The following is a 27673-nucleotide window of genomic DNA, read 5'->3' on the forward strand; positions in this document are numbered from 1 at the left end:
CTGGTTAACAGCCTCTCCTTCTTTGGAAAGGCTTTAAGGGAGCAGCATTCCTCTTGCTTTAGCTATCTCCTTCGCCGACCGATAATGGAGACTAAACGAAATTTCAGCCTTTTAAAGACTGTTTAGTAAATACTTCATAAACTTCTACCCTAAAGGCTGTAAGGTATGCAATTTGATTGTTCTGGGTTGTACAGCCTGGTTTGTTTTTTTATATTTCGGTTGTCGCCCCCCCTCTCCCGTGTTTCCTGATCATAAACGAAACAGGATTTGTAATCGAATATCGTGTTCGTGGTGCATACGACCTTCGATGGATTCAAACGCAAGAAAGCGCAGCAAGTAATTACCATATTTTTGTTGGTGTGAGTGTGTGTGTTTGTGTGCAAAATAACAGTTTTACCTGTGACAACCTAATATCAAGGAAAGGCATTAGATTACTGTCGGTGGGTCATCCAGTAGAGTCCACGTAGATTATTCAATGCCGCTGGTGCCTTCGACACAGACAAATTTAGTGGATGGTCGTCAGATATGGATACGTCCAGCTGCATTTAAATTTAAAAGCCAATATCTCTAATCTATTAGTTATCTGAAGCGATGTGAAAGTAGTGTTTCGGCAATCGACTTATCGAGACTATTGCCTCCTATGACAGCAAGAAAGGGTTCTATTTGTGGATGGGGAGAAAATTCAAGGAGAGGGCGAGATTCTTCGCCTCCTCTTGATGGATACAAATGTCTGAAAACAATACACCATTGACGTTTGAATAGAGATGAAAATACTGGCTGTGTGAAGTCGGTGTTTAGGAAAAGGTAAGAGTAACGGTGTTAGCGGTTTGTCGTTTACATTTTTATGAGCCGAGGTTAAACTGTGGGTTTGATTAACGGTAGATGCCTCTTGCTAAGTCTGCTTGCTAGCTTGCTCGGTTTCAAGATGACGCCAGCTAAACTGCTATGTTCTTCCCTCTCAAACAGGTGCATTTCAAGGCGATTGACCGTATAGTTTGTTTGTTTGTTGCGACCAAATGCAGTTGAGGGTTGAGTCTGAAATGTTGTTGATGTGGAAAATAAACAGTTTCAGCTTGCCGATGAAATAGTGCCGACAATGCTAGCGATACCTTCCCAGAGTTCGCTAGGATTGTATCTAAAATTAATGTTTGGTGCATGTAATGATGGAGATTCCGTCGCGCCGTCAACGATGCTGGCAAAATGAACGCTGTTAACTAAAATAGGCTGTTTGATGACCTCACTCAGGGAGAATGCTTGATGTAGCTAATTATATATTTTTTTAAAGACTCAATCGTTATACAAATAAGACGAGGCCTAAAGCAGGCAGGCCTGGACGTTGGGTGCCGATAGCCAAGTTAAACATCAAGTGTGGCTCTGAATGACAGTGTTGTCATCGCTATCTTTAATAGAAATGGAATCTCCGCTTCAGAAATATGACATGGATTTGTTACTTTTAGCTCACGGTTGATCTGTAACTTAGTTTCAGTGGACGCAAAATCGACAACTTGTTTAGGTGAAAATACATAAACGTTACGCTACGTGAGGTTAGAATTGTTTTAATGCATGAAACCGATAACGTTCACTTAACGTCGTTTTTGTAAACCACTATGTTAACATTGCTATATGAAGGTGTTCAGTTTGTCATAGATAGTCATGGCTACTTGTCGTATGGTGCCTTTTCATTTACTTAACCAGCACGTTTCGATTCCCTGGGTTAGGGGTGCATGGTTAAGATTGTATTTCTTACGTTAGTAGTGTAAAACTTGTATATCGACTCTAGGATAGACCCATCTTGTGACTAATGATTGATCTTACTAGTTGCGTTCAAATAACTTTACATGATTTGTTTACCTAAATCCCTGATAAATCCCTGATATATTATGATATATTAGATGTTCACGGTATTGCTATAACGTCAGCAAAGATAAAACAGCTAACGTTATTGGTCAAAGTCTATGTGGTAGATGAAAGGGTGGTATGTGTGCGGTCCTTAATTAACTTTGGTATAAACGGGATTGCGTATATTTTGAAATAAACATTTTGTTTTGTTGATTATTATGATCCAGTTTTATATTTTCTAAAGCAGTTGTAAGAAGTTGGGTCTAAACTAGCGAGCTAAGGTAAACAGCCTAAAAGGCAGACCTTGCAAAACACCCAACCTCAGTACAATTGCCACTGATAAAAGCTTGCTAGCATGCTAACTGGTGCCTTATGAGATCTGGTTGGCAACGTGCTTTTAAATCATTTACTTATTTCACTATTACACGTTGTATAGCCTGGATGGCTATTGGGAGCGACAGCTCATCTACATACCATCAAAATAAATGTGGCTCACACTGTCTGCTGTTTCGTTGGTGGTTGTTTGTGCATGCCTTTTCAGTAGCTGGTTTGCTAGTTTTTCGACCCAAAGCTCCTTACTGCTGCTGTAATTTTAGGGTAATTACTATATTCATATAGGCATATCAATTCTCAATCTAGCATTGTATTGGACAAATTGGGCCGGAACGTATTTAAATTATGCAGTTATAGGCCCTTTTCTCTCAGGCCTTAGACTAATTAAGATAAAGAAGCTGGTGTTAGAGACATTTAAACAAAAGCTAGACATCAGTCACCATAAATTTGAGGGTGTTGGGTTGATTCTTGACATTTTAAGATGCTCATTGTCAGGATGACCTACACTAGCTGTCACACTTTTGGAAATCATCATCATCATCATCATTATTTATTCAGGGAAATTGACTGAGCACAGGGCTCTTATGAGCAATGCCCTAATTAAGGGTACATAATACAGATGAACAACAAATAAACAAACCAAAACAAAACAGACAAAACACATTTTACAACTCAGAAGTTAAGTATAACAAAGTAAAAACAATGAAATCAAATAATTATTTAAAACAACAGCACTGAGGCACATCCTTAGCATCTAAAAGACTGTTAAATTGGTTGACAGACAAATACTGGGTTAGTTTCAAGTCCTGTTCAACAGTGTTCCAGTTATGGGAAGCAAAGAACTTAAAAGCTATTACCTATATTAGTTTTGATAAGTGGGATTTCAAGGGAGATGTAACCGTGTGTTATGACAGATGGATTTTAATTTGAAAAGTGACACGAGAGAATTAGGCAGTTTTCCCACTAAGGCTTTATAAACAAATATAACGCTCCTGTGACAAAGCGAATAGCACTATGGTAATGGTAAATAACCTGATGCTGTAGCTAGAGATGAAACTATATGAACATTTTATATTATGATTATGGTGACCAAAATTAAAATATTATCACGGTTTTGTTAAAATGTTCAGAAAGTACTGGTACACAAACAAAAATACATGGACAAACACCTTATGTTAGGCTTTATTGACAAAATTGGTCCAGTATTGAGTTATAACGCCATAATGGGTAACTGCATAACTGCTAAACAGTGTCTTGGGGCATGCATCTGCGTCAAAGTAAACCACTTTTTTCCGCCACTGACAGGCGAAGAGAGAGTTTTCTCATTTACACTGTTTTCATAATTGTTGGAAGCCATCATTGTTGCAGTGGCAGCATGGCAGTTCTGAATAGTTAGGGACACACCTCTTTAAATCTGGTAATCTGTAAACAAAAGTACCTGCATGATACATCAATCCAACTTTGCTTTGTTTGGTATTGTGTAGTGGTGGGAATCGCTAGGTGTCATGTGATTCAATTCAATCACCATTCTTGGGTCACTATTTTGTTTTGATCATGATTCTGCAATACATTCATTCTGTTTAGGAAAACTTTTGGATAGTCTGCATGATTTAACAATTGATTTAGTTGTTTTCAAAAGGAATCCGTTAGATTGCTAGCTGTTTCTGATATTATGCTTACTAGCTTGCCAAGTGCTAGTTCTCAAGCTAACTTATTTAACCTCGCAATTCATTGCATTTACACCACTTGGCAAAATCGGAGAATACAATTTGGTTAAGTCATAAGCTTGTGTGACTACAATCTCACTGTAGTATCAATGGACAGCTTTTTATTGACTATGGTTGTTATAGTTACTATTCAAAGTTTTCAGAGCATTGATATAGAATTGGTGAATACACTTTTCTAATCTACTTCTTACGTGTCCTGTTATACAGAAATATTGGTACACCTGCCAGCCAATCAGAAAAGAGTATTTCCAGAGTATTTATCATTATTATCATTGTTATTTTGGTTTTCAAGTACACTAACTTGATTAGGACAATTTAAACAGAAATACTAGTTAGTTTCCCTTTCAATAGACTCCATCCAAGGTAAATCCTCTGAAAAGATCAAACCTTCTGCAGAACTTGTGTTGGGTGGAATCCTGGAGGCCTGTGCCAAATTCCAGGGCCTCATGATGAGACATGCAAGCTTATGACATGATTGGATTGAAGATAAGCCCTAATATAAGGTGGGCAGGCAAGCAAGCAAGGTCCCGGCCCTCATGCACACATTCCAGCTCAAACTAAGGCTTCTCTGCCTTTCTTTTCCTCTCACATAGACGCACATACACACACACACACACACACACACACACACACACACACACACAGAAGGCAGAAACTAGCACAATGCCTCTATGCATATGCACACTTATTTTTTTTCTGAGAATTGTGACAGGCTTCAAAGGTATTGTATGCCCCAAACAACCACACACAAACTTGCTCAAGTGCACGTCAGATTTATTTCCTTGTAGGGTGTGTATAATCAGCTTATTGGATGAATCATGCAAGAAGGAAGGATGTGACCAGAATGGCCCAAGAAAGAACTTGAAATAAAAAAGCTAAAATAAGCCCAGTTGGGAGTGAGAGAGGTAACTTGCAAACGTGTTTAACATGGTAGTCCAATGTCTGAAACCTTAAAGCAGCAGTAACACATTTTGGTTAAAAAAAAAATCTTACTTAGGAAAAGGCATGTAAAAACTATACAAACACCAACAGCACAACTAGCACTGATAAAACGCTTGCTAGCTTGCTCACTCATGTTTTTGTTGATCTAGTTGGCGAGCCCTTGAGGTGAAATCTTTTTTTTTTAAAGTTTCAATCTAACCTCGTCTTCCGTTTTATGCACTCAACATGTGAGTGCAGCATGACCTTGCACCTGGCTGTCTGTTGTGAGCCAGTGTTCCATTGGGCTATTAATTGGCTAGACTTGATCCACTGAGCTACTTTGATTGGATACCTTTAGAATAATGAACCATTAAACTAAATCCTACTATGGTCTAGTTGCCTTTTTCAAATGACCTGCTGCAACAGGATGTTTGTTGGGTGCAGATTGAGAAGAACACAAGAGTAGTCATGCGTCTCTGTGTTTGTTTTGGGGGGGGATGTGCAGGGTGTGTGCGAAGTGGTATTGTTGTGGTTCAGTCAAGTAGGGGTTCTAGTGTGTATATTCAGACAGTGCACTGTTTGGTGCAAGCAAATGGTGTTAATCCTCCACCATGTGCGCTGAAGCCACTGAAGCCACTAACCTAAGTGTAGTAAAATGGAAAGTAGGGGAACAAGGTTGTGCCATTTCTCACAGTCAAACATTACAAACCTCTTGCCTTTTCAGTTGAATTGACAATGTTGTATTTGGTGTCTGAGACTTTCTGAAACTCTCTCTCTCTCTCTCTCTCACACACACGCACATACACACACACACACATGCGCACACACAGCTTTAACAACTCCACATATGTACTATGTAGCTTGTAGTTTTGAATCTCACTCACATTATTTCTACTTAGGCTATTGCCCTCTGCAGCTGGGCCCTGTGGTAAACCTGAGAATGGAGTGAATTTGAAATATTGCTTAGCTTGTGAAAAGATGGTTGCTGATTGATTGTGAAATAGTTGCAGAGGTGGTTTTATTTTGATATATTTCAGTGGGTGGGTGATTTGGCCATACTCACTTGGCTGCTAGATCTGACAACGATGTACTTCTATTCCTGGGACCATGAAGATGTTAAAAAATATACACACCATATGAATAGGACTTGGGGGAAGATACTTGGAGATGGAACATAGAACAAGGTTTTCCCTTTTTATTTTCCTATGTGGATATATCCAAATGCAGTCTGATCTACCAATTTTCCGGGTCCCTGTGGGTTTCACACGTGGATACAGCTCCCCGCTCTTATTTTCATGAATGTTTGCTGTGTTTTGGGATTGTTGAAGCTGCAATCCACCATTGATGAAGGCAAACTGTTGACGCAGCTTGAGGCGCTGCTGAAGTGTCGTCAGTTAAAGTTCTGTGTAGTGAACAGTTTATTTACAGTTTCAGTCTGTTTGCTTAGTGCTTTTCTAGTAGGTATTTTTTCTATCTCTCTGAAATGGAATGGATAGCGTAACGCATTATAGCTACAAAAAACTGAGACACCACATGCAGGTGGCCTTGTCTACCTGTGTTACTCTTGCATAGGTCACCAAAGGAATTCAGAGGTTGGGATGATAATGAATTGTCTGCTTCTTTATAGGTCTGGCTATGGTTTACTGTGAGAAAGTTTAAGTATCCAATTGAGAGCGGCCATTTGGGCAGTCAGCCACGGCCTCACTCTTCAGCTACCTCTTACTCTCCCTCACTCTGACACTCACTGTGGATTCATTCACATTGAAAGTCCACACTCACAATCAGTTTGGTGTCTGAGCCTGGCCTTTGTTTGCATTGGGATTCCTAAAGAATGTTTCTAAGGCTTGCTCTCTCTCAAGTCCTGCTATTTCCCCCCCCATTGATAGTGCTGAATGTAATTTCCATCCGCTATTCACAATGAACTGTCATAAGCATTTAGCTCAGTTTTTCTCTCTGTCGAAGTGGTTATGCAAGATAGTCCCTTTCCCGTTTTTTTTAATTTAACCACCCCCAATTGTGAAGAGCAGTGGTCTCAACAATATTTAGCTGTTTTGCCTAAGACTGTATCTCAATTCACAAGCTAGCTCTCTAGCTTGTTGTAAGCAAGCTGTTGTTTCAGTTCGACCCCTGTCGGCCACTTTTCCACTGGTTGACCATGTGAAATCCACAGCGGAGCCCGTTGGTGAAGTTCATCACGTCACTTGTCTGTTCAACGATTACGATCAAACTAAATATTGTTGAAATATTGTATTTTATCTCTCAGGCAAAGACACTTTCCGTTTGAAAACATTTTGTTCATAATTTACATGGTTTATAAAGTAATGACCATGTTAAAAATTACACTCAAGAATGGTAAATGGACTGCTTTTATGTAGCGCTTTATTAAATGTTAATGCCTCAGACATCAACCTGCACATCAGGAGGCGTTGGGGGTTCAGTGTCGAAGGACACTTCGACCTTCTGATTGCTGAACGGCTCCACTACCTCCTGAACCACTTTTGACTCTAAACACTGCCCCTAACCTCTAGTCAAGAACAGTTAACAAGACTGTGTCAGTTAAGTGTATTCATGGTATTCCTGTTTGTTGATGCAGATGCTCAAAGTCTGTCACATTCCATGTATCCAAGGAGAGAACTAACTCCTTTTGCACGATGTTGCAGAACATGCACGCTAGTCTTTGTTGTGTGTTCCAGTACAACCTTTTGCCACACACAGGCGACACCACAGTCGGCCTTCTTCGCCACTATTTCTTTGAGGTTGGTTTGGTATGTCTGATTTAATGTCTCCTCTGACTAACATTTTTGCAAGTGAGTGGCTTAGTGGTATTAGAATATATTTAAATAGTTAAAAAATAACTTCATAGCAGCACATATTAACTTTAACAGAATCGATTTCATTTTTTACCAAAGAGTGTGTTGATAAAGTTTTAAAAACAGTGTTTGCTTTGACCTTGGAGGAAGCTGTGGGGTGAGACTATTTCTGTCTAGATATGTGCAGGGGTAGGGAGTGCTTTTGGAGGCCAAGAGGATAGGTTGGTTATTAATAGAGCAGATGGTGGAGAGGAAAGTGAGATGAGAGTGAAGTAACAGTAGCCTGCATTCACTGAAATAGATGTATTTATTTCTGTCTGGTCTGTCTGTACGTCTGTCTCACTCGCCATAGGATCCTTGTGTTTGTGAGTGATCATGGGCTGGAACAATTAAAATAGTTTCACTTTGTATGACTAAAACATTCTGTGAAAAGAATTGTTGAGTTCTGAAGGAAAGCCCATATAGTCCCAGTAGTCATATTGGCTCTGGGTCATGTTGTCTGCGCATTAAGTAGTGGGGTTGAGCACAGTTTTGTAATGTCTCAGGCTAAGGAACATGTGAGGTAGGCGTCAGGGTGTGGTTGTGTCTGTTGACTAGCTGTTTGGTTGTTAGTGCCTGTTGGGATGGCACCCACTGCTGCAGTTGTCGTTCACATCTTCTCCCAACTGTTCCCCAGCTGTCAACCTGACCAAACATGGAGGAGTTTGTTGGTGGTCTGCTTCAGGGACTTGATCTGCCATGTGATGTCAGGCTTACAAGAATAGCTTAGCTCAGCAGGGGACAAAGTTTTTTCCGGTTCCCTATGGGAAGAAAGGTATCAGATGCTCTGTGGGTGTGTGGTAGTGTTTGTGTGCGTGTGTGTGTTTGTGTGTGTGTGTGTGTGTGTTTTGCTACACTACACTATATGCTACACTAGCCTTTGTTTTATGTACCTTGTCAACAAATGTGTGGCATTGTTGTGGCTATGACATATCAAATTATTTTTATCCATGAGACATTACAGATGGGCGGGAAAAAAAGTTTTATATAGTTTGAGGTATCACTTTACATTGAATCAGAATAAGGCTATGCTACAGGTTTGTTGTCGTCGTCTGCAGAGTTATAATCAGGCAAGGACATGCTATGGTATGTTGTAATGGTATCTCTTTAAGATATGCCCTGGGTGGACAGGTCACAGAGGGAGCATAAATAATGATGCCAACTACCTATCATAGGTAACCTATGTATTCCTTGATGGGGTAAAATAGTTTAAATTGTTTTTGGAATGATTACATAATAGAGTTTTAAGTGGAAGGGCATCTTGTGGAAGAGCATAGCAAAATCTTTTGCAAGTAGCTAGTGATTCTACAAAGTTTGACACACGGAACACTCATCAAAAGAGAGTTGGATTTATTTATGACAGCTAAGGTGCCTACATCTTGAAATTATCAAGTTTGTAGCAGTTTATGATTGACAAATTTTTCTTCAAAAGACACATATTTACAAAGAAACTGTGCTGTCTGTCTTTGATGAGGATTATCGGTACCATGGATTGAATTGAGGCTGTTGTCCATCTTCATTTCCACAATTCAAAATGTTTCTTTAGCAAAAGGCATTTGAAACTCTCTTTTCAACAGTAGCCCTCCCTAAGAAGTCTGAAGAGATGGGAGCCTCATAGTTAATAATAACTTAATACTTCAATACTTGTAAACGGCTGGAAGATGAAGTTCAACAGGGCCAAGAACAGTTAAATATGGGACTTGATGAGACCCCTTTACTTCACTTGAACAGTGTTTGAACCCTGTTTGTATTCCTTGAAAACCTTATTTGCCTTGCAGATCAAATATCAAACATCAACAACTTAACAGATGTTTACCTAACATTACTTACTATGAATTTTCAACACAAACAGCAGAACTAGGCTTACCTCAGACAAAGACCTGTCAGTTTGACTGAATGTCCTGTTGTTAAAAAAATTTCCCCATCTTAAAACCTATATCCTACCTAGGATGCTCTTACACCTGAAAGTCTGGACCAAGGTTCATGTTTCATAGTATACATTTAATCCGGTTAGTTTTAGTTTCACATTGCAATTTTGTGAGTGTACTAGTCTAAATTGTTCCTGACAGAGACCATGTCTTTTGGACCTTTGGTCTGGACCGTGGTCCGAGGCACCTTTGACCTGCTATTTTGGTTCTGACCAAAAGAAGTTGGCTCACATTTACAAGATGAGTCTGCCTACATCCTAAAATATTCAGAGTTTGTTGAACAATTTTATATATGAGTTCTCATATAATGAGTTTTATATGAGTTCTCTATAGGCTGATATGTCATGACATGCAAGAATCTCTCTAGCAGCCAGTAGTCATATTTGTTATTAATAGGAGGATCAACTGGCTGTAGTGGCATTGGAGGTTAAGGGCGGCTATGAATTAACCGAAGCTGAGAAGAGCAACCTCTTTGACTGCAACTGACTTCTGCTGCTAATAGTGTCAGAGTTCTGTCAGTCACCAGTGGGGTTTGGGATGCCAACCCTTACCACCTGACCAAGTGAGGAATGCATATCCAGTGGCTACAGGCAGACAGTAGCAGCAAAGTCAAGTCTAGCAATAAAAGAGAAGAAATGTCCTTAAACAACAATGGGCATCAGATAGTTATAATTATATACCCAAATCTCTATCTGATGACCACATCTCTATCACAGATGACATGCTATCTTGGGCTAAAACTAGGGCTGCTGCGGTATAGAAATTAACTTACTACACTTTTCGAAGTTTGCAAAATTCATCTGTGGATAAAGGAAGTTAACCCTTGGCCTCAGCTAGTGTTGCCCCCTTTGGCAGAAATAACTTCTTGTAGGCATTTTGCAAATGTCCACCAGTCTCTTGACTTGCTAACATTTTTGACCGCTCTTCATACAAAACTGCTTCAGTTGCAAAATGTTTGGGGGTTTTGCATGTCTTTTTCAAATCCCCCTACAACATTTCAAATCTGGACTTGAACCATTCCTTGGTGGATTTGCTTGTGAGCTAAGCTTCAGATCATTATCCTGTTGAAAGGACAACTTCCAGTTCAACTTCATCTTTTGGAGAGATGGCCTCACATTATCTTCAAGCACTCTTTGATATGATGCAGAACTCAAAGCTGAATCAATGACTGCAAGCTGGTATGAGGTTCTCCTCCTGAAAAGCTGTCTTTGGTCTGTGCTAAATGTACTGTTACTATGGGTAAACACATCTTTGATCTGTCTGTCCAGTGCACATTATTCCAAACGGCCTGGTCTTTGCTTATATGTTCACTGGCAAACTGTAGTCTTGCGCGAATGTTCTTTTTGGACAATAAATACCTGTGATGAAATGTTTGCGTTATTATTATTATTATTTGCTATCAAAGGGTCTGCTTTCTGGCTGAATTTGCTGGGTTGGCCAGTCCTGGATAAATTACCAGTTGTTTGAAATCCTAAACGGCCAAATCTACCACTAGATAATTTTCCTTAAAGTTCAATGATTTATTTAGAATAATTTGGAGATCTTCTAAAAATCCCTTGCCAGACTCATAGGCGTCCACAACCTTTTTCTTTAGACCTTGTCATGACACCACACATAGCAAAGAGAACACCAGACCCTAGATGAAGTAAATACGGGCTGAAAGTCCCCCCTCCCCCTTGCCCTTCTCTGAGACCGGAATCTTGTTGTCCCCATTCACACTTTTGCTATTGTCGTAATTGTTAGTAGGTTGTCAGGGGATAGAATGATGGTCCGATTTTTCTGCGTTAACGACATTGGCTCCCATTTCCTCTCCGCACTAATACATTATAGTAATAACTTAAAAAAGAGGATGTGTTGTCTTCTCTAAAAGAAGACAACACATCCACTTTAAAAACTATCCTATCAACAAAGTGATACTGGGATGGATCTAATAATGTCAAATAGCCCAGTAGCTACACTTGCTGATTCAGTAGACAAATGGCTTGCTACCAACATTATCAATCGTTCTTTTATTTGTTATATACAACAAATTCAATCTAGCATCTGCTGCTGTTAACATTCATTGTCCTAGCGTAACAAATATCTTCGACATCCTAGCAAGTTGGCTAGTATTTTCACCAGCACTGTAGTAGACTGCATAGGTGATTTTAAGTTGTAAGACCACTTGACAATTGGTAAAGCTAAATTTGTCATTTTTGATTGAGTCACAGGCCATCCTTTAGCAAACTCAGTCATGACTGAGTGACAAAAGGTGCCACCAAGGGACCGGAGGGAAAGGACTTAAGTCCTGGCCTCTTGAGACCTATATCACCACTGGAGGTTATTTCAAACTTTTAACCCATGAACACACTTCCCTTCCATACTCGTACACTAGTCCCTGTTCTCTCTCTGTCTATTAAACCCTAATCTCCCACAGCCACTGAGCTGCTTCAGTCCCCATTCACAGTAGTCCTCTGTGAAACCACTGGACCTTTGATTGCTGCCCAGCCCATGAGCTGACCCCCTCAAAGAAACAAGATGTCTCCCGTCTCTTCTCTCTCATTCCTTCTCATTCTCACCCATTGCCACATGCACAAAATGGCCTCTGTAGAGGCTGTCCTGGGCATGCCTGTACCTACGTGTTCCTGTCTTCACCTCTGGAGGATGCAGGGGATGATGGTTCTTTATTAAAGTGAAGGCTAAATGATTTTTGTTTATTACGAGACCACTTCAAATGCTTAAAAGTCATCTTTTCTCTTGGCCAGAAATGGTTCTGAACTCTTCTACCCGGATGGGATGCAAAGAATAAAAAAGTAGGTAAAGTCGCTTTCAGGCTGCCCAGCTTGTAGGCAGAGTGGCTGAGAAGTCTCCCATGGGGCTGTGTGTTGGAAAGCTTCATTTAGCCATTAGTTTTGACTATTTTCTGAAGGGGTCTGTACATTTGTAGAGCAGTGAAGGGAGATTAGCCTGTTGCCTTGATAGGATACTTCATGCCCTGTGTTAGCCCAGTAAGGGACTGCCCATTTTTTTTGTATTGTTCTTTGTTTTGAAGTGGAAACATGAAAACGTATACTGGTAGGAGCATTTGGTTGTGGACCAAGCAGGAAACACAACTTTTGTTGGCCAAACTACAATTCACTGCTCCTTGCGGGCGCTAAATCTGCAAACCACAAACCACAAACATGCACATTAGCGGATTAACGTTGCTGTACTGTCATACACTGGCTATGACACTGAATAATTCCAATGTAATGCTATTTTAACCTTGAAACTCACAGAATACATCAATGTGTTGTGTGACATATACGTCCCCATCACAGTTCTGGACAAGGTGTAACCTTGCATTCTTTCCTAACTAACTAACACTTCTGCTGCCCGGAGGCGTTTACATTATCAGAAAATGAGTGTGTTTTATGTTTAAAGGAGGTTAAATGCTTAAAGCCTGGGGTTTGCTACTATTTGTCTTATCTTGCTGGTTTGGGAAGTTTAATATTGAATCAGTGTTGTCTTTCCTCTTGCCAGTTTTGATTACAAAGTCTATTTGGTGGAATATCTGATTTTGCCAGTTCAGGCGGTAGTCCCAGCTCGATGCCTAAGGTTTTATCATTTGAACTAACACGAATAGATGACCAACAAACATCCGTTCATTAGGGTTTTGTCTTTTATACATAACTTTTACTGATGCAATAAGTTTACTGTACTAGGGAGTCGTCATGTGTTGCTGAATGAGATTTCAGACGTTGAGGTTGTTTCCCAGTGCATTAGCGATGATCAGGAAGGGAGTTGGAAGGACTGTTTTCTGTAGTCTGCTTTTGAGAAGGTGTGGCCTCTGTCCTTTTCATGCTTTCCTCTGAGGGAAAGTCTTTCAGGGGAATTCAAGAGCATAGTATGGTGCCTGCCAGCCCCCTTCTCCAGCATACACCCCCCTCCATTCCACTCCATTCTTTTGACTCCTTTTGAAAGACCTGTATGAATAACAATCCACATAGTTCAGTCTGCTAACCCTCCCCCACCCCTGACAATAGAAAGGTATGTACTCTCTCCCTGCCGTCTAGAAGCGTTTCAGCTACCCATCAGCAAGGGTCAAGTCCTGTTTGATTTTTGTGGCCCCAAGTGCCAGAGTTAAAATATGTTGGTCTCTTTGGGGGGGGGGGGGGGCCTACTCCTACATGGCTGTTAATTAAATAATCCGTTGTTATGGTTATGGTTGATATCAAATCTTATGAACGACCTTGTCTTGAATGACCTCTGTGATTAGTTGACAAGAAACAGGTCTGTGCTGGTGATGAGGTCTGCACTTCATAGCCAACCACAAGGAACAATAAATAGATAAAAATGACATGCTACAAATGAAACAAAATCGAAATACGCTACACATAGACAGAGTATGTTCGCATAGTTTTCAAAATGCATCTGTATGATGACACGATTGTGTAGACGGGGCTTGTTTAATTTTAAAAGAAAACATTACATTCAATTCAATTTCGGTCCCTCACCAGCTCCACAATTATTCCCTCGTGTTTTGAGATGCTATCTTTCAAGTGATCATGTCTGTGTTCCTTAACATTGTGATGTGGAATGATGTGAACTGCAATTTGCCATTTCATTGGGAGTTGGTCTTAATGGTTTAGGAGTCCTCTTGACTTCTTAGTTCTCCCAGACTAAGGTGCTAGTTTTAGCCCTAAGGATAAGAAGTCCCAAAACCAAAACTGACTTGCCAATTATTAGCAAAGTAAGTATTAAGAGTAAGGTAAAGGTTAAGAGCTACTTTTAGCCTTAAGATGCTTCATGAATATCGGCTCTTGTGTACATCTGTGGAAAGACAGGGTAGGACTGACTTACATAAGTACAATCGTTTAGTAAATATGAGAGACTATATCTTTGAATGGAAAGAGTGCATCAAGACATTTTGGCTGGTCCTCTTGTGTTCCACCTTGCACTAATGAATAATCCCTTTTTCCCCCTCAGGTCTCAGACACAGCCCTAACAATGGAATGTGAGAGCTGCTGAAGACATCTGACGACAAAAGACGAGGGAGGTTGAAAAGAGCAGAAGAAAACAAAAGGAGAAGTAAAGGGTCGGAAAACAAAAGAAGAGAGTGGTGATTGAGATTTAGTTTTGAAAAGAGGATCAGTCACCCCCTACCCCCTTCTTTTCTTTTGTTGGGGACTTCGCCAGCGTGCATGCTGTCTTTCTCCACTGGACACCATTCCCCTATCTGAGTGAGAGAAAACAAAGGAAAGAATGCGCAATAAACAGAGAAAGCAGAGGCAGGGGGTTTGCCCCTTGCTGTGCACTGGCAGGACTACTTTGGTGGTGGTGGTGCTGCTGCTGCTTGGAGGTGTGCAAGGCAGCTGGCCTGAGGGACAGGTGGAGTTGCATGACCAGCTCGAGGCCTCCATGCACTCGGCTGTCATCTCTGAGCTCCAGGAAGCTGTGGCAGCTGCCGAGGCAGTGGCTACAGCCACACAAGCTGCTAGCTTCCCAGACTCCTCTGCGGTGGTGGGAAGAGTATTCCAGATGCACGTGCCAATCAAGACGCTGGATGCAAGCACCACAGTGAAGGTGAGCAGAGATAGTGGTCCTGGAATTTCCAAAGAATGACTTAATTGCCAGTCTTATCAAATAAGAACCAATATATAATATTAAAACAAAGCGTTAACACAAATTTGCCCTGGGTTAACACTTTGCTATAATATATATTGGTTCCTATCTGATACTTATTTAGAAACATTTACATTCCCTGTTGCATCCAGATTCACCAGAATAACTGCTAATTTCAATGGTTAAAAATACAATTGGCCTTGAAGGTGTCCTATGTTGTGTCCGTCCACTAGAGTGTGGTATAATACATACATATGTTGCGGTGTTATGTCTATATTGATCCCAATACTGGTTGAGGTAATATTGTAGATATCATGGTAAGCCATGTCAATAAAATGAAGACCAGTAATGATCTATTTTCTTGCTGGTCAGATGTACACACTGCTTTCAAAACATTGTAAAATGACTTGGTGGCACAGAATAGTTTTAACAAAAGCAGTAGCCCTCAGACATAGTTTGAATAAACACTTTAATGTCAGCAAAGTTACAAAGTAGACCTGAATGTAGTCGGTTTGGACGTTTACCTTGCTTATTGTAATGGTAAATGTAGTAATTTATTCCGGTGGAGATTCTGTTTAATTTTCAGTGGGATTAAGTATTTACCCTACATTCAGTCTAAAGAAATCTCCATCTGAGAACTTGACCTGTGGGCCCACAGTACTGCTTATTTTGTGATATGGTGTTTTGTCCCTCCAAATTAAGCATTGCTGTACAAAAGTGCAGATTGAGGTTTTACACAATTAGTTGGGCATTAACAAAAAGTGTGAAGGCAATATATGTTTAACACTCCCTCCACAGCCCCCAGCCCCCTGTTGGAAAAGCATGGCCCCATCGCATCATTGTGTTTTCCTTGCCCATGTCAATGACATGCTTCTCTCCCAGGCTCACTAAGTAATCCTATATTCACTGGATTTCTTCTGCTCTGTCAAGCGCATTTGTGAAGTTGAAACCAGGGGCCCTTTGTGCATACTTGGGCAATCTTGTCTGACAGCTGTACCGGAGAATGCTTGCACCCAGCACTTTTAAGAGGCTCGAGAGGTCCCCTGGTCCCCAACACCTCCCTCCAAAATGATAATCCCTACCACCCACACATTATCTAAAACTAAAAGAATGTTGTTCCAGCAAAACAAAACTGTTCATCCACCTGTCCTGTAGTTGTGGTAATAGATAGAGGTTTGCTACCAAACAAACATTTTCACCTGTGTGAAACATTATCCCCATGTGTGAAACATAAGACAATTCTTTAGACCTGTACTGCATTTTCATGTTGACAAATTTAGTATTTTCTTCTTGTGTTCCTGCTGTTGGGTAATAAAGGATGAATAGTCACATTCGCACATTTTATTAAATAGTACTCTACTCCTCTGCAACACTGATCTGAGGGTCCAGTAATGACTGTAGTGTCAGCCTCAACTTGTCCTTACTTCCATGGTGTCTTCGCATTGCATTTTTTGGCACAAATTCCAATACAAAAAGTGTCCATGATAAATCATAATAAGAGGAATGAAAAATATTCAGAATAAAACTGGCTAGGCCTAGTAAAGGATATGAACAAAGTTGGCTACGTAACCAGCTCCACATCATGACATTCAGTGTCCATCTACCATCTTTGGGCCTAGATTTCCCTTTCCTCCCATCTAGCCCCTCCCCTTTTAGCACCCTCAAAGCCACTGAAATCTAATCAGCTTGGTCTCCATGGCATTGGAATCCCACTGACAGATTTACTTCAGGCTAGTGACAGAGAAAGATGAATGCCATGGAAATTGGCTCAGCAGTGTTGTATTACACTTTGTTACATAAATAAAAGCTCATTCATTTATCCAGTCGAGTCTAAACTTCTACCCAGTGATCACACATGTCTCTTGTTCTCAGTAAGGTGTAGGTTGATCTGCATTTTAACCAGTGGGTCATTTCATGTCATGTCAACTTGCCAAGGCCTGTGTTAGACAGGGATTTCTATGGAGAATATCTTTGCTCTAAATTTAGTATGGCCTTTTTCGGTTTGATAAACACAGTTTATTTTTACCTGTCAAGCAAGGATAAATACACTGTTCTCTGACTAGCTGCCCAGGATATCCACTATGTACAAAACCCTGTGAAATTGTAAGAACTTTCACAGTATTATTTTTGCCAAACATAAAAAAATATATATATATATATATCACTTTAGTGGCTACTGTCTACTGTGGTGTTGGAAAGGCTAGTCTGATGGGTTCTGACTGATTAGTTTGCAAGTTTAAGACAAATCTCTAACTCTTTAAAAAAAGCTGTGTTCTAGGTAGTGGTTTAGCATTTGTTTTCCTCTTGCTAGGTTTCACAGGTTTTACTGCTTTCTCTACTTTTTTGTCATTGTAGTTTGCCTAACTTTGAACTGGGTTTACAGCTACAGTAAGAACTATATTGATGTACTGATATCAACTTAATACATGCACTCAGCACCCTAAATAATTGAAGGGACTATAGTTACTGTTATGTTTATACCAGACTTTTATCCAAAGTCAGTTAGCTATTCTTAGTGGACCTGTCCACATGTGGTCAGACCATTGCAGATGATCCAGTAACCAGCAGCCTGGTTGATCTTGGACATGATCGGACAAAGAGGGTGCATCCCCTGGCCTGCTGATAACCATTCACTTGGTCCCTGTTTTCCCCCTAATGCACAAAATATGATGGTACACTGTATCTCACCAAACAGTTTGCCTAGGTTTACTTCTACCGTTGTTTGGCTCATACCTGATTTTGCCAAAACCCACATAATTTCTCCAATAATAAATAAGAATTGTACATGTTACATTCATGATTCCTAGAAACATAGTTATACACAAGTTATACAGACCTTATCTCCCTCTGGAACGAAATACTGTTTTCTGATTGGCTAATGGGGTGTACATTAAGTTCGTATAGATCAGGGCTGCCCAATTTGGCCGCGCTGGATTTATTTTGGCCCGCGCTCCGGTCAGAATTATAGTTAGAACGTCATTCGTTAGACAGCATTTTAACCCATTTTTAACAGGGTCTCTGTTTCAACGTCATATTTAACTAAGACTGGTTGCAGTTCACTGCTTGGCCACAGTTTTTACATTGTTTCAGATGGGTCAAGGGGGGCGCTATTGACCTTTTGTCAATACAGATCCATATCTATGGTTATCTTGTTGCTATGCTAGCTAACTAGCTAGCTTTTACCTTAACCTTAAACGATTTAAATGGAAGAGCTCCGTTTGCATGAAATGATAGCTAGGTATCTAGCTGATGTTATAGTCTTCTCAACTTACATGTATAATGGGAAAAGGTAGAACAAGTTCATATTCATGAGTTCAAATTCACACATGTCAACACGAGTTTAGCAACTGCCAACTGTAAGTACCTTACTTATGTTTGTGTAAAGAATGTTGATATGAAATATGAAATCAACCAGTAGTCAATGTGCAAGCTCTCTATCTGAGTTGGGGCAGTCTGTCCTTCAGTTGAGGTCAAGGCATGACGCTCTCTTGCTACAAGTTTCACCTGTACGTGTTAGCTTAACAAATGTTTGTGGAGGTAGCCTTTGGAGTCAAGTGCTGTCACGGCGCTTGTTTCCACGGCACAGCTTAAGCGTAACTGTTATATCTTTCTCTTTTGACGGATACAAATAGAAAATAATGGGAGTATTTCCATCGAAACATCAGCAGTCACTCTTGTTGCCTGCAATCATGTTTATTAGCCTTTAACTTGCTGTTAGTTGATTGGCCATTATAGAAGTCCCCTACCTATCTTCCCTGTGTATACTAATAGATTACATTAAATTAGTATGATATGTTAATAAATGTTTCTTTTTTTACCTGAAGCAAATGTTATCTTTCCCCATTATTTTCGTCTTGGAGTATACCAGAATGCTTAATTTAGGCCTACATGTTAAAATAACAAAATAATCTGGGGGGGGGATACCCCCAGACCCCCCTACAGGGGCTTGGTTTGTCACCTTTTTTAGCCCTTCTGAGTTTGCAGGTATGTATATCAATGGTAATGTTAATTGGGTACACATATGCAATACATTTCAATATAATGGGACCTGACCTAACATGAAACTCTGGTTTTGGCCCGCGGCCCTCCACTCCGATTAATATTTGGCCCCTGACGAGAAAGAATTTGGGCACCCCTGGTATAGATGGACACCTTGGACGTAGTCCCAGTAGAAAAGTTAAATCGCCGTTCCATATCAATGCTCTTGAATGGTTACCATTGACAACCAACGTAACGTTTATTTTTTTGAAAAACAGCCTGTTCCAGGCACTACTTTCTCTAACGGGAGCACTAGGCTTCAAATTGAGAATTCATCAGGTTATTATGCATATTAAGTTTCCTAAAGATAAAGGAAATTCTAAATAATAATAATAAAAACATTTTTGGATGTTGTAAACGGGAGATAAGCGGGATAACGGCCTTCGAGCTGTCCTCCGCGGAGCAACACCACTCCGCTTCGCGTCGTGGTGTTCTTTGCCCCGCAGCGTCCATTATCTTTGTAGAACTGGACAGCTCGTCGGCCGTTATCCCTAACTTAAACTCTGCCACTCTCCATAATTATCCAGAGTATAGGTTGTAGAACAGCCTAGTGGGTATACAGTGTCCTCAATAGGGTACTATTCTCCCTTTCACGTTGCTTTGGATTAATGCATCTGCTAAATGATTAAATGTATAAGGACAGGCAGAGCAGTGAAGCAGAAAACTATGTCATTGATGGCATTTGTTTACGGGGAAATTGGCTGGCATACACTATGTATTACAAGCAAAGTAGGATTTGTGCATGGTTTGGTGGGAATGGGCAGTTGTAGGCAGAGTGTTTCTATGTGTCATGGAATCATGTATGCATCAGGTCATGGAGCATGTGTGCTAATATGCTCTGAAGTTTGTATGAATCCATACCCTTTGAGCTAAGGTTTAAGAGCTTCTCCTTGCCCCAGTCACCTTAGTGCTTGTTTCGGGGAATTCAGGCCCTGGGCTCTTAAAAGAGTTTCAGTTGTTATTGGCATTATATAAACTGAATTGAATTGATAATCATGCCCCACATGAAAGGCTGCTGTTCTGTGACTGTCACTGAACAGAGTAGACACAGAGGCAGGGTAGTTTTGGCAAGACTCTCTGGAAAGTAGCTAAGGTTTTTTTTCAAAAGGTTTAGGCCCTGATATATACAAGTATATGGGGAGTTTGAGGGCTGTGGTCCATTTTTACTTTTTTTGTCAAGGCGTTTTTCCATTCATTTTTCACACCTGCTTGCAGTTGGAAGATGTTCCCTTTTCACGGCATAAAAATGCCGTTTTAAAAATAGTTTCATACAAACGTGTGTTCGGCTTACCAAAAAGACCTCTCCATCCTCCAGTTTTCCAGTAGAAATGATCAGTTGCACTGAGTCTTCCTCTTCCCGTCTCCCTGCCTTCACATTTTGTCACCACATCATACATGCCTGAGCATATTCTGTCAAAACTATGAATCTTATCTTTCCAGCTGTCTTCTCTCCACAACAATGGGCTCTTTCTCCTCTCGTGCCCTCGTCAAGTTCACTCTAACAATGAGCTGCTTTATAGGCTGAGTCCTGGATTGTAGGTTTGGTTAAATTCTTTTGTGTCAAAGGAACATTCTACTCCCCCCTTCCACCTCTCCTTGGTTGACGACAGCATGTCGCCCCTTCTCCCTCAGAAAATTTGTGCCTGTGGGTTGTTTCACTGAGTAAAGTTTTGGCGTTATTGTATTGGTGAATTAAGGAAACCTCTGAGGTATATTTGTGGTGATGCTGAATAAACATGTATGTGCAAAGATTAATATCAAAGAGGTCTGGGTGCAGGTGAGAGATTATGTTAAATCTCATTATTGCAATATTGGAAAAATGGGAAGGCCTTTTTGGGGGCCTCTGGGCATAGTTTTGCTTGTTTTCTAGAGTGGATAGAGTGAGTCATGAGTATGGAAAGAAGGTTTGGTTTGGAAATGCCAGCTGCAGTTGGAATTTTGTTATCTTATTGTTGATGTACTGCTTTACAGAGCTGTGACTAGGAAAGCTTCTGTTTTCCTGTAGGCCTACTTTGTAGAACTCTACATACTCAAATAGCAGTGCAAATGCTCTTTAAAAGGACCACAAATTAAAAGGCTGTAATCTGAGAAGCAAAAAAAACGATGCTCATCAGAGGGGCGAAGTGGTCGAAAGGGGTAATAATGTTGAATAAATGAAAGAATTCAAAATCGTTCCTGTGGTTGTCCTATAATTCGAGCAGCTACAGGGAACGCACCACCTCAAGTCTCACTGTATGCAGACAGGCCCACTAGAGTAGTAATACAAATAACCAGGATCTGCACAAGGAGCTGTGTGGCATATTGTGTGTCAGCTAGTGGCTCTGATCTTCCAGATATTTTAGAGGGATAACCGACAGAACGGAAGCCACATGCTCAGAAAATGAAGGGAAACAAAATTTCTCACAGCTTTTGTTGGGGCCAGTGATGATGTTAATACTAGGACTGTCAAAGTTGACGCAATTTGCTTTAATGCAATTGATGCAGGTTCTGTTAGTATAGGATTGAGTTGTATTACTACTTACAAAGAACAATGAATAAAGGAAAGACAATTTTGAGACCATGTTCATCAATGGCACTGCAAGAGTTATATGAATGAATGAACTGATTTAATGAATGGAATTTCCATTATTTTAATTGTGCACACATTGGATAGTCATTTATTTCCTGAGATGTCCTTGTGTGGTACAGGTGACTCCCTACATGTGGACATAATTGGGGTAACATGCAGTTGGCGGAAATGTTTCTCTGATCAGTTTCAACAAAGCTTTTCAATGGAGAATTTAAATGTAAATGGGTAGAAATGTGCAATCCTGCCATAGAATTTTACAATATTTGACGTCAATGATGCAGTAGCCTAACACTTGTTCCCTTCCTCTTTTTTTCAAGGTTGTTGAGGCTAGCAAGGAAGCCTTACCTGCATGGCTACACTGGGACGCCGAGAGCAGCACCCTTCAAGGCCTTCCTCTAGAGGCAGACAAAGGTGTCCATTACATATCTGTTTCCATCTCTAATGGAAGCCAGGTTTCATCCCACTCTGATGTTTTCTCCATTGAGGTGCATCCAGAGGAGCATGCAGACAGTGACCCCATTCAACTGGCAATTCAAGGGGCAAGCAACAATGTCCAGTCCTTTGTCTGTGTTAATGAGGAGCCTGTGACGGTGCTTACCGTTATTCTTGATGCTGATCTCACTAAGATGACTTCAAGGCAGAGAGTGGAATTGCTTGCAAAAATGAAGAAATTTTCAGGGGTTGGGCTCCAGCACATGAAGATCTTGCCTGTGGTGAACAACCGTTTGTTTGATATGTCTGCCTTCATGGCTGGGCCTGGGAATGCCAAAAAAGTGGTGGAAAATGGTGCCCTTCTATCTTGGAAACTAGGCTGTGCTCTGGACCAAAGTTCTGTACCAAACATCAGCAGTGTCCAGGCACCAGCAAAGGAGGGAACAATGTCGGCACAGTTAGGATACCCGGTTGTTGGATGGCACATTGCAAACAAAAAAACTCATGTTCCTAAGCGAGTACGTAGGCATATCAACAACACCCCAACACCTGTACCCTCATTACTTCCACCTACCACCTATTCCGAACCTCCAACCCGTATTATACCCACCCCCACATCTCCCTCTATTGCCCCTACAACAGACACCTCTTCCTTCCCTGTGAGAGGACCTGTGCCCTTGCCTGTGAAGCCTACAATCCGCACAAGAGATCCTATTGCCCATACACCAACAATTGGTCCAGTTCCGCCAACAACAGTCATGGAGACAACGAGCACTATTGCCATCCAGCCCACCATGACCAGGCCAATGCCTGTTGGGCCCTCTGTTACTCCACCAACACCAACTACTACCAGAAAAACAACCAAGAAACCCAGGAAACCTAAGACCACGGTTATGTCTAAACTGACTACTACAAAATCACCCAGGCGCACGACTCCCTCTCCTGTCGTACCTGACACGGGTAATGAGAAGCCAAAGCTTCGTAATCCGATTGACCAGGTGAATGCATGGGTAGGCACTTACTTTGAAGTGAAAATACCATTGGACACTTTCTATGACTTTGAAGACGGCACTACCGATAAGTTGAGGTTGACTTTGAGAAAGAACCTCTATGAGGTGGTGGGAGAGGACTCGTGGATCCAGTTCAACAGCACAAGCCAACTTCTGTACGGATTGCCAGACTGGCAGCATATTGGAAAACATGAGTACTTCATGCAGGCAACTGACAAGGGCAGCCTAAATGCAATAGATGCCTTTGAGGTTCATGTCAATCGCTGGGCTACTAGTGACAAACCACCTGTCCTGTTTGCTGCTCGTTTCCAAGGGGAACCACATAGTGTAACCAGCAACATCCACAAGAAAATTCTTCTTGTCAAAAAGCTGGCCGTCTTATTTGGAGATCGTAATAGCAGTACAGTGACCTTAAAGAACATCACCAAGGGCTCCATTGTGGTGGAGTGGACCAACAACAGCCTTCAGCAGAACCCTTGTCCTAAGGAGCAGATCCAGGCAATGAGCAGCAAGATTTCTACTGCCAAAGGCGTACCAACCAAACACTTTAGCAACATAATGGAGCCTGACTTTACCCCTATAAACATCACCGTCACAGGTACTGGAAGCTGCCGTGTTTACATGTTTGTTCCTCCTGGTGAAGTCTTTATGCCTATCCCTGTGCCCCCTGCTCCCACACCAGCAGTTGGTGCAGGCCGCCAGAGTACAGATGATGTTTACCTGCACACAGTCATTCCAGCAGTGGTGGTGGCAGCCATCTTGCTAATTGCAGGTATTATAGCCATGATCTGCTACCGTAAGAAGCGCAAGGGCAAGCTTACCATTGAGGATCAGGCTACGTTTATCAAAAAGGGAGTGCCAATCATATTTGCTGATGAACTGGATGACTCTAAGCCACCTCCATCATCAAGCATGCCCCTCATTCTGCAGGAGGAGAAGCCACCTCTTCCTCCACCTGAGTACCCCAACATGGCCAGTCCAGAGACCACTCCCCTTAATCAGGACCTACTTGGAGAGTATACTGCTCTGCGGGATGAGGATCCTAATGCCCCTCCTTACCAGCCTCCTCCTCCCTTCACGGCACCCATGGAAGGCAAGGGGTCCCGCCCAAAGAACATGACCCCCTACAGATCACCACCACCCTACGTCCCCCCCTAATGTTTGACAATGACTTCACATAAAGCGAAGAGGGGACTTTCTGCAGTTCCATGCCGGTGTTTTCTGTTTGGAATTAAAAGGGGAAACAGAGGCATACTACAATGCGGGAATTTGGGGTGGGCTGGGGTGGGCTTGGATGGGCTGGTTTGTCAAAAAAATTGGAGAAAAGGAATGATCTAGGACGTAGCCTACAAGAGTTGCCAACAACCACTTGCTCGAGTAAGTTCACTCGGGCTACTGCTGAACCGCAAGTTGGGACACCTGCCCTTCTGTCCCAACGCTTTTTTCCCCTCCTATGGGCTTGTAAAATATCTCTATTTTCCATGTTTGGTTTGTTTTTTAATCATTACTATTTTAGTTTGGTTTTCCTTTTGGGTGATTTCAAACTACTTGCCTAACAGCACTCTTTTTATCTTCTGAACTTTTACTTTTAAATAATACAAGAAGAAAGTAGGTGATTGCAGGAGCAAGGATTTCATAGAGAAACTACAAATAAAGAAAACCTGTAATCATGGAGTATTTGGACAGTCCAACTGGCAGCGTCTATGGTTGGGTTTCATTTCATACGGTTTGCCTTTTAACACTAATTGTACTGTTTTATTCATATTCTTGTGATGAGCATAACAAAAACAGGTAGCCAAAAAGTCTAAAGTCTAAAATATAGATATTTTTTTCTGTTTAATCCAATGTATATTTGAAAGACATTTTACTAGACTATAATAGTGTTTTCTATTGTTTTTTTTTTTTTTTTCCAAGGATTGGGAGCACATGACTGAAATAACCTACAGTTATATTTGCACGTACATACATTCATACATGCATACGTGTGTGTGTGTGTGTGTGTGTATGTGTGTGTGTAGTTGTAGTAGTAGTATTAGTAGTAGTAACGGTAGTAGTTGTTTTTTATTTTGTTGTTTGTTTGTTTTGTTTGTTTGATTTTGACACCCTATTCAGAAATAAAGGATGGTACTGTATGCTGAATTAATGGACTGTATCTGTTTCACGTTCTTCTAATTAAAGGCCTCATGTAGTCATTTCCTAGAATTTAGTAGCATTCTATACATATGATAGATGTTATAGATGAAACATGCTTGAAACTCACTCAAAACAACATTAAAAAATAATAATAATAATAATAATGCAAATTATTATTATTTATAATTTCAGATTAACTATGGTCTAGAAACAGAAAGTGTGGATTATTTTACTGGGAAAAGGATAAACCTTTTATGCAGTGATGCTCCCTTTGACATTAATGGACAAAAGTATTTAGTGTATTATGAAAATAAGAGGGAATTGCTCTCAGTTGCATCACTTCATTACTGCTGGCTTAATTGCCAGGATAAACTGAAACACCAGGTTTCATCAAAATCATCTGAAATCTTAAAAAGGAATATGTAAATTCTCTGTCTATTTTTTTACAAAGTTTTTGATACAATAAATATACTGTAGGTGTAATTGCAATTTGTAAATGTAATTTTTAAATTTCAGATTCGCATTATTATTATTATTATTATTGGTGGTGGTGGTGGTGGTGATACTTTTAAGTCATTTTCATTTCCATATTAATAGAAATGACCCAGTTTATCATCAGCATTCTCAAGAGATTAAGTCCTTGCAATAAAGAGAGATGTATTAATATGATGGCAATGCCCATTCTATAGATGAGATCACGGTGCTGAGCTGTAAACAGAACTTTTTTTTTCATAAGCTTTTAAAGTCCTTAAATTATTTTATGTCCACAAATGTTTTTTGTGCCAAGATGGTAGACTTTTCTGGGCTTCGTGTCACCACTGAGAACTGTAGGCCAATAGATTTACTGTTGTAATTTTTTATTTTAAAATGCTCCTCCATAAGCAGAATTGGATCACTTTCTCAGTCCTCAGAAATGTCTGATTCTGTCCTGTGTCTGCAATATTACATTTGCAGTTAATTTATAGTTCTCATTTCTCACTTTTTATTTTAATCGAGGAGCTGAGAAGGTTAACCAACAAAAGGGGTCATAAGGCACTCACAGTTTCGATCCAATTTTAGTGGTTTGCTCTAAAACCCTCTTCAGTTTTCCTTCCCTGATGTTGAGTGTGTTTCAGTTACAGAGTGAACTGGCATCAACAGAGCTTCAACTTAAATGTGATTGTGAAGTCTGCTAGCTTAATGCAGTTAATATTTGTGTGGCCTTTTATTATATGTTTAGAATTTGCATCTATTTGTATCATTTATCATGAAGCTTATTTCACAAAAGCAATTAATTTAAATGTATTCAAGTACACTCCACAATCATAGTCTCAAGCAAATCACATGTTGGGTGGAAAACCAAAGATGCAAAGTGTTCACATAGAATATGGCTCAGTTTCCTGGATGTAGGTTAGACAAATCTTATATGATATGTCTTTAAAGTACTAACTCAAGTTATTCTTATGACATGAATATATACATTTTTTTTTGTTTGGTTTGGTTTTTAAAAGTGGGAAATAGCACAACACACCAAATGTGTTAAGACACTTCGCTCTACTTCATGTGTGACTACTGTGGAACAAATAATATAACAAAGCCAGTTTTTCTTTACTAAAGCGGTACTTAAAGAATTAGGAAATTAACAAGAACTTTGGAACAGATACAGATTGATGCCCCTGTCAGATTTTCATCTCCAATCTCTTGGTTTTGTACCTTTTGTTGCCTTTTGAACTATTTGGTTTGTCAATGATGTGTCAAATCCCATGGGCCTTAAGCATGACATTAGTGCCCTTGCTTCAACCAGGATTTATATATATTTTTTTGTGTGTGCGTGCGTGTATTTCTGATGAAACAAATGAATCATTACAACTGGAAAATGTACGATGACGATACGTTTTTCGAAAGGTTTAATGTAACTGGAATCACACTTTTTCCCTTCTGTGTTTTCACCATTGTGTTAAGCACATGTGTCCCTTGTGCTGCTACTGTCACACAGAGCTGCAGCAGGCAGCCCTTTCAGTGGGCTAGACCTCCACTGGGTAAACATCAGTCAGCACCCAGCTGAGATGGGAGGGCTTCACAATGCAGACACTGTTAGAAAAGGTTAGAGGTGGGAGAGGAGGAACTGGACAGATGATTGAAGGGAGCCCCATATGAATCTTTTGAAGCCTGACCATAGTCTGTTTCACGTTGACTCAAGAGTGTTGACTAAAATCAGTGATTTAAGAATGCATAGAAGAAATCTATTATTTTTGTCTGTGTTTTACATTATTTTATTTCTGCCACTAGACACTGTATGTTCAAATCTTGTATTAAAAAGTGTTTTCACCAA

The 27673-nt window shown here is 40.5% G+C and overlaps 1 protein-coding gene across 3 annotated transcripts; it reads left to right on the top strand.

Moving 5' to 3' along the window:
* dag1 (dystroglycan 1) lies at nucleotides 1-27673 on the top strand. Of its 3 annotated transcripts, none has more exons than XM_080846218.1 (3): nucleotides 1-336; nucleotides 14545-15141; nucleotides 22105-27673. In XM_080846218.1, the coding sequence occupies exons 2-3, from the start codon at nucleotides 14821-14823 to the stop codon at nucleotides 24385-24387; spliced, it is 2604 nt and encodes an 867-aa protein (XP_080702344.1). In that variant the 5' UTR covers nucleotides 1-336; nucleotides 14545-14820; the 3' UTR covers nucleotides 24388-27673. The 3 variants fall into 3 exon arrangements, with proteins under 3 accessions (XP_080702344.1, XP_080702345.1, XP_080702346.1); XM_080846219.1 differs by lacking the exon at nucleotides 1-336 and adding an exon at nucleotides 678-804; XM_080846220.1 differs by lacking the exon at nucleotides 1-336 and adding an exon at nucleotides 5930-6004.

The sequence above is a fragment of the Sprattus sprattus genome (genome assembly GCF_963457725.1).
Source record: "Sprattus sprattus genome assembly, chromosome: 10".
Classification (NCBI taxonomy): Eukaryota; Metazoa; Chordata; class Actinopteri; order Clupeiformes; family Clupeidae; genus Sprattus; species Sprattus sprattus.